The following is a 12,127-nucleotide window of genomic DNA, read 5'->3' as shown; positions in this document are numbered from 1 at the left end:
ATTAGTAGGCTTATATTTATTCATTCGTGCAACAAAAAATAATTTTTTGAAAAAATTTTTTTTTCGTTTTATATATTTTTTCAAAAAAATTATTTTTTTACGATCGATTTGTGCGTGAACTATTTTTATATTTCAATGGAATAAACGATAGCATAGTGATTAATAGGCAAAAGTTCATTCATCCCTGCTACAGGAAATCATTTTTGATGAAAAATGTCAAAAAGTCATAACCCTAGTGTGTATGCGTGTCGTGTGGTTTGTTGATATAGTCTCAATGTGTTGGTGAGACGATGGTGGGAGTTGTGTTGTGGTTTGTTGATACATTGTCAATACGATGGTGAGACGACGAGACCATTCAAAAGAAAACGAGAACAAAGTTGAGAGCATTTACCAACCAAGAGAGAAAATAGTGGAATATAGGGAAAAATAAGAAAATGATTTTGTATCTCATGAAAATCTTACATATTTTTAAAAAGAATAGTGTCTTTCGGATGGAAATAAGAAACTGCACATGTATCTTATGTGAGGTACCTGTACAGTATGAAAAAACTACATCACGGACGAAAATATGTAAAAATTCTTAAAATATTTTTTTCTGTGTACAGGTCACTTTTACCATTCACTTATAATGACGACTTTTAAGGGCAACTGGACATTTTTTATTATATTGTCCACACGTCTGCTAAATTTTCTTCCACAGAAAAAGAATTCTCTAAATCAACACAAGAACACAAGAGTTCTCTAAATCATACACTTACAATGGCTGGCGTCTTTCTCAGGCAAGTGGGTATAATTTTTATTTTTTTATATTAATTTTTTTATAATGACGTTTTTATAAGGCAACTGGAAATAATTTTTATTTTTTAATTATATTAAATTTATTTTAATGCTTTTATTATGTTGTCCATAGGTCAGCTAAATTTTTTTTTCTAAGAAAAACTTCTTTAAATCAACACAAGATTGGGCGCCATACACTATTAATGTCTGACGTCATTCACAGGCAAGTGGGTATCATTTTTATTATTTTGAATTAATTTTTATTTTTAATTTTTTAATTATTATTTTTTAATGACGTCTTTATAAGGCAACTGGAAAAAAAATTAGTTTTAAATTAAATAAAATTTATTTTAATGTTTTTATTATATTGCCCATACGTCTGCTATTTTTTCTACAGAAAAAATTCTTCTTTAAATCAACACAAAATTGGGCGCCATGCACTTATAATGGCTGACGTCTTTCTCAGGCAACTGAATATAATTTTTATTACTTTAAATTTATTTAATTTATGTTTTTTATATTTTCTTTAGACCCCCATTTACTTTCCTCTACCGAAAAAAACTACTTCTCAATGTTCCCCTTAATTATTTGTTACTACTTTATTAATCATAAAAATTTGTTACTACAATTAATTAGATTAATTGAAATCATCTTATCGAACACCAATTTTTGCATTATAAAATAAAAGCAAAATTAAAAACAACAAATAATTTTTAACAACTAAATATCAAATTTTTTCATCGATTTAAGCTTAGTTTTAAATTAAAAATCACAAAAAAGTTTCCCCCTTGAGATATTTTTATTATATAAAAAAAAAAATAAAAAATTAAAAAAAAAATATGGAAATCATTTAATATCGATGAGTAAACTAAAGAAAACCTAATTAGATAGTAGTGCCTTTTTTGCCTCCCGTTATAAATTTCATAAATATTTGTTAACAAAATGAAAAACCAAAACTCAACAACAACAAAATATATACATATATAAATACGTACTTACATACAAACATTGAAAAAAAAATAAAAAAGGGAAAAAATTAAAAAAATAATAATTGAAACATTTTATTGGACAAATTGGAAAAATCTGTTACATCAATGTTATAAATTAAAACAAACATAATTAACAAAAAACGAAGAACTACTAAAGTAGAAGCAGCAACGCATGACAATTCATAAATAAAAAAAAAAAAAACTAATCATATAAAAAATTTAATTTTTAAATTAAAACATAAATAAAAAAATAATAAAAACAAGAAATTCAGAAATGGGTTTTCAAAAGGAAAGAAATTGCATTAAAAATGTTGAAAGAGTGGTAGGTAATTTGAAGGAAACTTTCAAGCAACAAACAGTGCAAATAATTAGAGAAGTATTCCAAGTTGGTAGTCAAATTTTAATAGATCGAATTCTTATGAAATTACGCTCAATATTTGCATATACATATGCATGAAAAGTTCGATCATGAACAAATTCATTTAAAGCTCGGCAAATTATTCCTCGACCCCTAATTGGGCGCCACATTGGAATAATTGTGAAGATTAACCATAAATGAGAGAAGTCTCCCTTGTCTCTTATGGGATGTTTGTGGAGCATTTAACTATAAATGAGCTATTATATTCAAGGTACCACCTGCCGGTGTTTGTGCCGCTTTGCCAACTTTGAATGTATTTTTTCTTCTTCTTTTGAAAAACAATTTTTGTAATATTAAAGTCAATTATATATAATTTCATAACTGTTCTATATAATTTGTATTATATATTATAAATAAAATTGTGTATTTAGAAGAAGTAATTGTGACCGTATTATTATAATTTTTTTAATTCTTTTTGTAGCCAAACATCAGCATATAGAGAAATCACACATGTAAAAAATATGAAAACTTAAAAATTAATTTGAAAACTAATTTAAAGGTAAAAAAACGTTTATGACACATACATTAAAACATTTACCCCAAAACAACTTCCCTCTTATACATATAAACTACAAAGAAATATATATCAAATCATATAAAAAATAATATATATATAAAACGAAACAAATGAAACTTATATAAATATCTAACGAATATTAATTAACATACACACATAACATCCAACAACACTCAACTATTATTGAATGTCTCTGTATAGAATACAACAAAAATAAACAACAACAACAGAAAATAAATCATGACATATTTATGAATGGATTTAATTCGAAAAAAACAAAAACAATTATAATCAAATACATAAAATAATGAATAATGAAAATAAATAAAATTAAAAGTATTTGAAAAAGAATAAATTGCATTTTTATTCATATTGGTTCATTAGGGTATTGCTTGGCAAAGTAGATGATGATATAGGCGAAGAGAGAATTAACACACAACCGATAATTTGAAAATCTGAATTTGAATTGACTTTATTTTATTTTCACAAAATTTCTATTATTAAATCAAAGCCTACTAAATTATTTTATATTTATATTGTATGTTTGTAGTAAGTATGTTTGGCAAAAGTATGTACATATATAAAAGTGTATACTCTTGACTAAAGTATACTCCTACATATACTCCCCCTAGAGATTCTGGGGACAACAGGATCTTCATCTAAATGTAACATTACGCGTCCGTATGCGACTTCTTCCTGTTAGAATTCTACTGGGTTCATGCGAATGGGTAGATTCGTTTATAGGAGTAGGAGTTGAAATTGAAATTGTTATTACTTTAGGGTCCTCGGTAATATCCGTGTTGAATATAAATGCAGGCTTTACTCGATCGATTGAAATAACCTTTTCTTTGCCGTTGACATTCAATGTAAATAGTTTATCAGATCTGCGAAGTAATCTAAATGGTCCATCGTAGGGAGGTTGCAAAGATTTTCTAACTGCATCGTGACGAACAAAAACATGACTGCAGTTTCCGAGGTGTTTAGATATAAATACTGAGCGATTTGTTTTGTGAATTGCAGGAATGGGTTTTAATGCTTGTATTTTCGCCTTGAGGGATATAACGAAATCTTCAGTTGGTAGTTGATCTTGGAATTCAGCTATCATATCGCCTGGCAATCGAACTGATGTTCCGTACGTTAATTCAAACGGAGATGTGTTAGTATCTTCACGAATGCTAGCCCTTAGACCCAGCCAACGGTAACGTTGGCAAAACGTCCATCCAATTTTGCGATTGATGGCTCATTATGACAGTTTTTAAAGATCGATGCCACCGTTCTATAATTCGTCGTCCTTGGTCTGATGATATTTTTGCTGGAACGCCAAAACGTGTAATCCAGCCACCACAAAAAGCTTCAGCAACTGCAGCTGCTCGCATGTCTTCTATGGGTATCGCTTTGGGCCGTCGTGTAAAGCGATCAATACAGCTTAGCAGGTAGGTATAGCCTTTGCTTGGCGGTAGGGGACCAAAAATATCAATATTTACGTGATGAAAACGTTGATCAGTAGCAGGATATACACCGATTTCACGTTGTGTGTGCCTATGGATCTTGGAACGTTGACACGACAGACATTGTTGAGTCCACATTTTAATATCTTTCTTCATGTTTGGCCATACGAAGCGCTGTTGTATTAGTTTCGTTGAAGCTATTACTCCACCATGTGACATATTGTGCAATGAGACAAACACACATTTTCGCATATTTGATGGGATAAAAGGTCGAGCAATTTTCGTTGAAATATCACAGTAAACAGGCTTAGTTTCGGGTGATATCTGGACCAATTTCAGAGTCATTGATGACGATTCGGTATTTTTTAATAGTGACTGTAAATCAGTATCCGACTTCTGAGATTCAGCCAATTCATTATAATCAATCAATGTTGGCATTGAGATTGTGGAAATGCGTGAAAGTGCGTCTGCGACAACGTTATCCGCTCCGCTAATATGACGAATGTCGGTGGAAAATTGAGACAAATAATCGAGTTGACGAAACTGTCGATGTGTAGCCTTATCGGGATTCTGTTTGAAAGCAAACGTTAAGGGTTTGTGGTCGGTGAAGATTACAAATTTGCGGCCTTCAAGCATGTGGCGGTAATACTTGACCACTGAATAAGCAGCAAGTAGTTCACGATCATATGTGCTGTTTTTCTTCTGCGTATTCGAAAGCCTCTTTGAATAAAAACTTAGAGGCATCCAGGCATTAGCTGTCTGCTGCTGCAGAACTCCACCAATGGTAACATCAGAAGCGTCGACCATGACGCAGATCGGCTAGTCTTCACAAGGATGTGATAAAATAGTAGCATTGGAAATATCGGACTTAAATGTTTCAAAACTGGTTTTGACCTCTTCTGCCAGACTATAAGAGTTTTGTCGTTTTTCTTGTTTCCCCTTTTGGCATGCTATAAGTGGAAGTTGATTGGCTACAGATCCAGGAATAAATCAACGATAGAAGTTTACCATAGCAACAAATCGACGGAGTTCTTTGACGGTTTTAGGCTGGGGATAGTTGGCAATTGCTTCAACTTTTTCCGATAGTGGGCGTATACCTTCTGGTTCGTATTCGAACCACAGGGCCGCCATTCGCCATTCTTTTTTGGGGCTATGTGTAGCAGACTTGCCCAAGAGCTGTTGGAAGGGTTGCAAATTCCTTGGTCCATCATATACTGGAATTCTTGCTTTGGAATCGCTAGTTTATCAGGGGGAAGTCGACGAGGTTTTGCCGAAACAGGAGCGCCTTTAGTCTCGATAAAATGATATACCCCATGCGGAACCTTTTTCACTTTTCTCGATATATTCGTTATATCTGGAAATTGAAATAGTAAATCACGATACTTGCAATTATTTATCATAGTTTTAATTTCCACGTCTGGAATTGATTTCATTTCTCCTTTAATATTGATCCCAGTTTCAGGATCAATGAGCTTGCATTGTTTCATATCTACGAGTAAACCATAATGTGTCAAAAAAATCGGCTCCGATGATAGGATGAGACACATCAGCATACACAAATTTCCATTGAAATGATCTTCGGAAACCAAGTGAAGGAGATATTACCGTTGTTTCATAGGTTTTTAATTGATGTACCATTTGCAGCAAAAAGAGAATATTCGTCGGGACGACTGTTGCCTTTCTTATGATCCACGGGTACAACTGAAATGTCAGCACCTGTGTCGATAAGGAAATGTTTTCCTAGAAATTTATCATAAGTGAACAGGCGATTCGTTTTGCTAGCCTGATCACTACTCGCCCTAGTGACCGGCCTTTTGATTCCCGGTTGTTGGTTGCTTTTGAACGTGCATGGTTGTCGGCATTTATTTGCTCTCTGACCGAAACGACGATGATAATAACATATCCCTGATGTGTTTGAGTTGTACGTCCGTTGCTTCGAGACCTACTTCTAAAGTTTGGCTTGACCGGTTTTCGTGCAACTGCTGAACCGCTGCAGTAAGGGCTTCAAACTGTTTAGACATCGCTGAGAGTTCAAACGATGTGTTTCCCTAACACTTGAAATGTCGTTAGGTGTTGATACGTCTGCGATTTTGTCAGCCATCTTTGCAATTGCTTCAAGGGATTCCGACGATGTAGACAAGATTGCTTGTGTATGTGCCGGTAGTCGTTGCACCCACATTGTACGCAGGAAATCGTCGTTGACACCACCATTAGCAAGATTTATCATTTCCCGGAGCAGGATACTCGGCATCTTATCACCAATTTCCAGATCATTGAGAAGTTGCTTAATGCGATTTTCCTCAGACACGGAAAAATGTTCAATCAAACGTTTTTTCAATTGTGTATATACATCTTCAGGCGGATTCAAAACGATGTCACTTACATAGGTCAGCAATTCTGTATCCAATTCGGTGATTATTATGTAGTACTTTTTCTGCTCGGAATCAATTCCATTGAAAGCAAATTGCGCTTCCACCTGGACAAACCAAAGAGACGGATTTTCTCTCTAAAACCGTGGAATTTTATGGTATGTTGCATCGAACTAACAGATGGGATTGCATTCTGTTGAGATACACCAGTCGCTGTTCCTGATTTGTTTGTCATTGTTGAGATTTGAGGCACGAATTAGGCTGCTTGAAAAATATTCAGCGTCGAGGGTCACCAATTTATAGGCGAAGAGAGAATTAACACACAACCGATAATTTGAAAAACGGAATTTGAATTGACTTTATTTTATTTTCACAAAACTTCTAATATTAATATTGTATGCTAATATTAATATTTATAGTAAAGTATGTTTGGCAAAAGTATGTACATATATAATAGTGTCGATACAATTTGGAGTCGATTTAGCCATGTTCGTCCGTCTGTCTGGCTGGTGCGCACAATAACTCTCGAACGGTTCAACCGATTCGAACCAAATTTTGTGTATCGTAATATTTTGTCCCAACTTAGTTTAATTTCGAAGATGGGTCATATCGGTTCAATACTTCGGGTACCTCCCCCCAAAAGTTCTAAATTTTTCTCTAAAATGGTGTGAACGATAACTCTCGAAGGGAGCAATCGATTTGGTCAAAACTTTGAACATCGTATTATTCCTTCAGACATAGATCGAGTTCGAATATGAACCATATCGGTCCTCTCCTTCGGGTACCTCGTACACAAAATCCGGATAAAGTGAAGTTAAAGAACATCTCCCAGATCGTTTTGAATTTTTTTCAGCAGGTTGGCATTGCGGCTCCCTTTACGACGGTACAATTTTTTTCGGGCGCAAGTCCATACTTCCTTAGGTAATAACCTCAAAGGTCCAAGAAACCCTGACGGCAGCAACTAAAATGGCAAATCCGCAAGATAATTCTCGCTGGGTGTTTCTGATTGATCCAAAATTTCAAAATTTGCACATCGTATTATTACATCTACTTATGTATCAGGTTGAAATATGGACTGGAGGACCGATCCTCTCCTTCGGGTACCTCGTACAGAAAATCCGGATAAAGTGAAGTTAAAGAGCACCTCGCAGATCGTTTAGAATTTTTTTCAGAAGGTTGTCATTGCGACTCCCTTTACGACTGTACAATTTTTTTCGGGCGCAAGTCCATACTTCCTGAGATGATGGCCTAAAAGCTCCAAGAAACCCTGACGGCACCAACCAAAATGTCAAATCAGCAAGATAACTCTCGCAGGAAGTTTCTGATTGGTGCAGATTGGTCAAGTTGGAATATGGACTAATCGGTCCACTCCTTCGGGCACCTTCTGCACAAAATTCGGAATAAAATATAATTAAGTTTCAGTGTTTTATTTAGAAATGCACTTAAAACTAGAAAATAATTTGTCGCTTAGCCTCAATAAATATATTCTTTCTCATGATGGAATCTCTCAAATAAAATGCTTGCCGTTTTATTTGAGAGATTCCATCATGAGAAAGAATATATTTATTGAGGCTAAGCGACAAATTATTTTCTAGTTTTAAGTGCAATTCTAAATAAAACACTGAAACTTAATTTTTCTAAATTATATTTTATTTTTAACCTTTTAGTAAATACATTTTTTTGACCACTGAGAACAAAATTATTTATAGTTCATTTAGGCCGAAAATTTAGATAAAAACTTTAAAATGCCTGAAATCGTGTAGTACCATTATATAAAGGCTATACCAAAACCTGGACTCCAAATGCCAAGTTACAGCCAATTCTGCCTAAAAATGAAGACAAAATCCTTAAAACACTTGAAATCGGGTGGTACCACTATATGGGGGCTATACAAAAACCTGGACCTATGTCAACAATTTTTTGTGGAGAAGTTTCTGTACCTTTGGTTGTGTATTTCTGTACCATTGGGGACTTCAAATGCCAAGTAACAGCCAATTCGGCCTTAAAATGAGGATAAAATCCTCGCAATACTTGAAATCGGGTGGTACCGCTATAAAGGGGGCTATACCAAAACCTGGACCTATGTTCACAATTTTTGGTGGGGAAATGTCTGTATCATTGGAAATGCCAAATGACAGCTAATTCGGGCAAATATGAAGATAAAATCCTCAAAATACCTGAAATCGGGTGGTACCGCTATGTGGGGGGCTGTAGAAAAAATTGGGCCCATATTCATGTATTGTCATCCAAATCTGAATAGTGTGCAAAGTTTTAGTCCGTTTGGTCAACTGCAACTGTGTCAAAATTGAGTTACCAGATTTGAAATAGAATTTAAATAAAACACCGTAAAAACACTGTAAAAATGGTAAAACTGGACCAATATTGGTTGTGATTTCATATTCATTTATTGTCATCCAAATCTGAAAACTGTGCAAAGTTTTAGTCTGATTGTTCAACTGCAACTATGTCAAAAATGAGTTACCAGATTTGAAATGCAAGTTAAAAAACACCGTTAAAACACTGTAAAATGGACCATTCTTTGTTTTAATTTCATATTCATGTATTGTCATCCAAATCTGAAAAGTGTGCAAAGTTTTAGTCCGATTGGTCAACTGCAACTGTGTCAAAGTTGAGTTACCAGATTTAAAATGCAATTTAAATAAAGCACGGTTAAAACACTATAAAATGGACCAATATTGGTTTTGATTCCATATTCATGTATTGTCATCTAAATCTGAAAATTGTGCAATGTTTCAGTTCGATTGGTCAACTGCAACTGTGTTAAAAATGAGTTACCAGATTTGAACTAAACGGACCAAAGCAAGTTAAATAAAACACTGTAAAAAGCTCCTCTTGGATCATTTTGATTCTTTTTTTTCAATAGGTTGTCCTATTGACCCCAGTTACAACGGTACAATATTTTCCGGAGTAAGTCCATACTTCCTGAGATAATGGCCCAAAATCTCCAAAATCCCTGCCAGCATATACTAAAATGGTTATTGTGCAAGATAACTCTAAATTTTTTTTAAAAAATTTCGTTTTTTTTCGTTTCAAAAATTTCTTTCAAACTAATGGCATGTATGCGTCGTGATTGTTGTGATTGTTTTTTTTTTTCAGCGGCTGAGGATATTTCTCCGTCAGCACAGCTGGCTAATACTTTCTTACTTGTTTTTTCAATATTTTCTGCTTTCTGCAATTAATGCACGATTGGGCGCTATTCACTTATAATTTATTTAATATTATCTCCATTCCTCCGTTTACTTTTCCTCTAGAAAAAAAAATATCAACTTAAGATTGGGCGCCATTTACTTATGTACAACGAATTTATATAAGCCAACTACTAGTTTTATTATGCAGTTATATCATATAATTTAAAAATATTTTAAATTAATGTTACTTTTTTTTAATATTTTCTGCATACTTAAGTTTATTTTTTTCCCTGCAGAAAAGATATTTCTCAATCAACTTAATGCCAAGTTTACACTTGCGCTCTAAAATCCACTGGATTTCACGAAATCCTGAAATACACCCCGGTGTTTACACTTATTTTTTTGTTGATTTCAAGCATATCACAATAATCAAGGTAGATGCAAATGCGCAGCTGATCGAACATGAATTTTCGAAAAAATTTGTTGTAAATTGAATTAATCATCAAAAATTTACGACAATATAGAACTTTAAGGCCTGCGTACATAAGCTGCTTTGCCTAATTGCCTTGCTTACCTGCTTCATTTCTGACGTAATAAAAATAATAGAATAAAGACGAAATTTCGAACTGGGTTGCCATCAGTTGGAAATTGGGTCGGCCTTCTTTGTTCTTTTATTTTTTATTGAAGCAGCAAAGCAAGGCAATCAGGCAAAGCAGCTTATGTACGCAGGCCTTCACTGCTTTATTTCGAAAATGATCGTAAAATTATCTATATATCGTATTAATTGAAGAAGAAGAAATTTAAAACTAAAAAATGATTTTATCGTTGAGACATTATTATAATAAATTTTGATACATAAAAGTTGTGTTCAGAAACTGCAAAATATTACTACTTGCAGTATTTTCCCCGTTTAGTGCTAGAAATGCGTTCCAGTACTCCGAAATCTAGCAAGACTTGCACTTGATTTTGAATAAAAGCCTCTTCTCCTGTTCTCTGCTATAAAAATTTGGCCAAGTAAAAACTGGCAGCATGTTTTTTGGCATCTGAACACGATGGCTAATACGCTGATTTTGGCATTTTTGCTGGAGTTTTTGCAATTTCCGTCATTTTTTCGTTCCCGTATTTTTTAAGAAATTTGTATGGGGAAGCAATTTTTGACAATTCGGTCTATTTTCTAACATTACCATTAAAAAAGTACGTGAACACAATGAAAAATAGCATTGTAACAATGTAATTTAATATTTTTCACGTTGTTTACAAATTTTGATATTAACATATTTTGTTCCAGCAATTCGCACATCTACCTTGTTTATTGTGATACGTGAAAAGTGTTGCAACTTTTGGTACTTTTTTAGGCAAAAGCAAAGTTGTATAACATGTGTACTGTGATTTCGATGTTGATTTCGCTGAAATCACGAAATAAGATGATTTCATTTTTGTATGCGAAATCATGATAAATTTTGCATGATTCCGCGCGAAATCACGAAACGCCTTCGAAATCACGAAAAGACGCCGAATGTAAACCAAACATAAGATTGGGTTTCGCCTGGTTATACTTCTAAACTGGTAGTGTGGAGGCAGGCACTTGGAAATAAGACACTCTTGTCCAAACTATTAAATATCCGGATCAATGAAAACACTCTGTCTGCTCTAAAAGTGCACAAGATCTCTAATATTTGATATATTTGGATTAGATCCAAGCATGCGCAGGTATATACGTCACCGACAGCCAAAGTTAACAGTTTACAGAATATTACCAGAACGTGGTATTAGAACCCATATCTCAATCCATAAAGAACGAATTTTTATAACAAACAAAATAGAAGTAATGTTGACATTTCTAACTTTTGCTTTGTTTCAGAACCTGTAAGTGTCTACTATTTTTGAAATTTTGACATTTTTTCTATTATACTGTTACGGAATTAGATTTAACTAATGTCCGTGTAGACGTTGTTTTATTCCCCGATACGATTTGTACCAAATAAAACAGGGTTCGTTTTAGATTACGTTTCTACAATGCTTTATTTACTTTATTACACTTCTTCAGAACCGACTTTAATTACAAAGCACACAGCAAGTCTCTAGTTAGCACGCAGCTACTCTTTAACCGATCTGTTCAGTTCAACGCTTAAAACACAACTCAACCCAATGTTGCCATTCGTAACTCTATTTATACCCAAAATCTCCTTGGTCTAGAAATATCTAGAAATATGGCAACAACTGCAGCGAACACACAGACGCACATTCGCACTAAGCGAACATCCATACTCACATACATACAAGCACAGTAATGACGTTACTACAACAACAAACAACTACACGAAATACAAGAAGTAGGAACTAAACGATAATTACATTATTGTTGCAAAACAAAACAAACAAAAGAACATTAACAAAAGGTAATGTAACGACTAGAATGATGAAGAGAGTTCTACATGGTAGTTGTTGTTGCTTAAATAA

The 12,127-nt window shown here is 33.8% G+C and overlaps 1 protein-coding gene across 1 annotated transcript; it reads right to left on the bottom strand.

Annotated features, from left to right (window-relative positions):
• Positions 1 to 6,097: 6,097 nt before the first annotated feature.
• Positions 6,098 to 6,753, bottom strand: LOC141398119 (uncharacterized). The gene is made up of 2 exons (XM_073975350.1): positions 6,697 to 6,753; positions 6,098 to 6,625 (listed from the first exon to the last, which is right to left on the bottom strand). Exons 1-2 carry the CDS (start codon positions 6,751 to 6,753, stop codon positions 6,098 to 6,100), a joined length of 585 nt encoding a protein of 194 aa, XP_073831451.1.
• Between the last annotated feature and the right edge of the window lie 5,374 nt (positions 6,754 to 12,127).

The sequence above is a fragment of the Musca autumnalis genome, unplaced genomic scaffold (genome assembly GCF_047663935.1).
Source record: "Musca autumnalis isolate F117 unplaced genomic scaffold, ASM4766393v1 scaffold_3, whole genome shotgun sequence".
NCBI classification, from domain to species: domain Eukaryota; kingdom Metazoa; phylum Arthropoda; class Insecta; order Diptera; family Muscidae; genus Musca; species Musca autumnalis.
The sequence above is the reverse complement of the archived record's forward strand: the minus strand, read 5'-3'. Positions and strand labels throughout refer to the sequence as shown.

Coding starts and splice junctions, on each gene's coding strand:
- LOC141398119 (XM_073975350.1), bottom strand. CDS start 6,753: ATGACAAACAAATCAGGAACAGCGACTGGTGTATCTCAACAGAATGCA. Junction 6,626..6,696: donor AACAGAATGCAATCCCATCT/GTTAGTTCGATG, acceptor TGGTTTGTCCAG/GTGGAAGCGCAATTTGCTTT.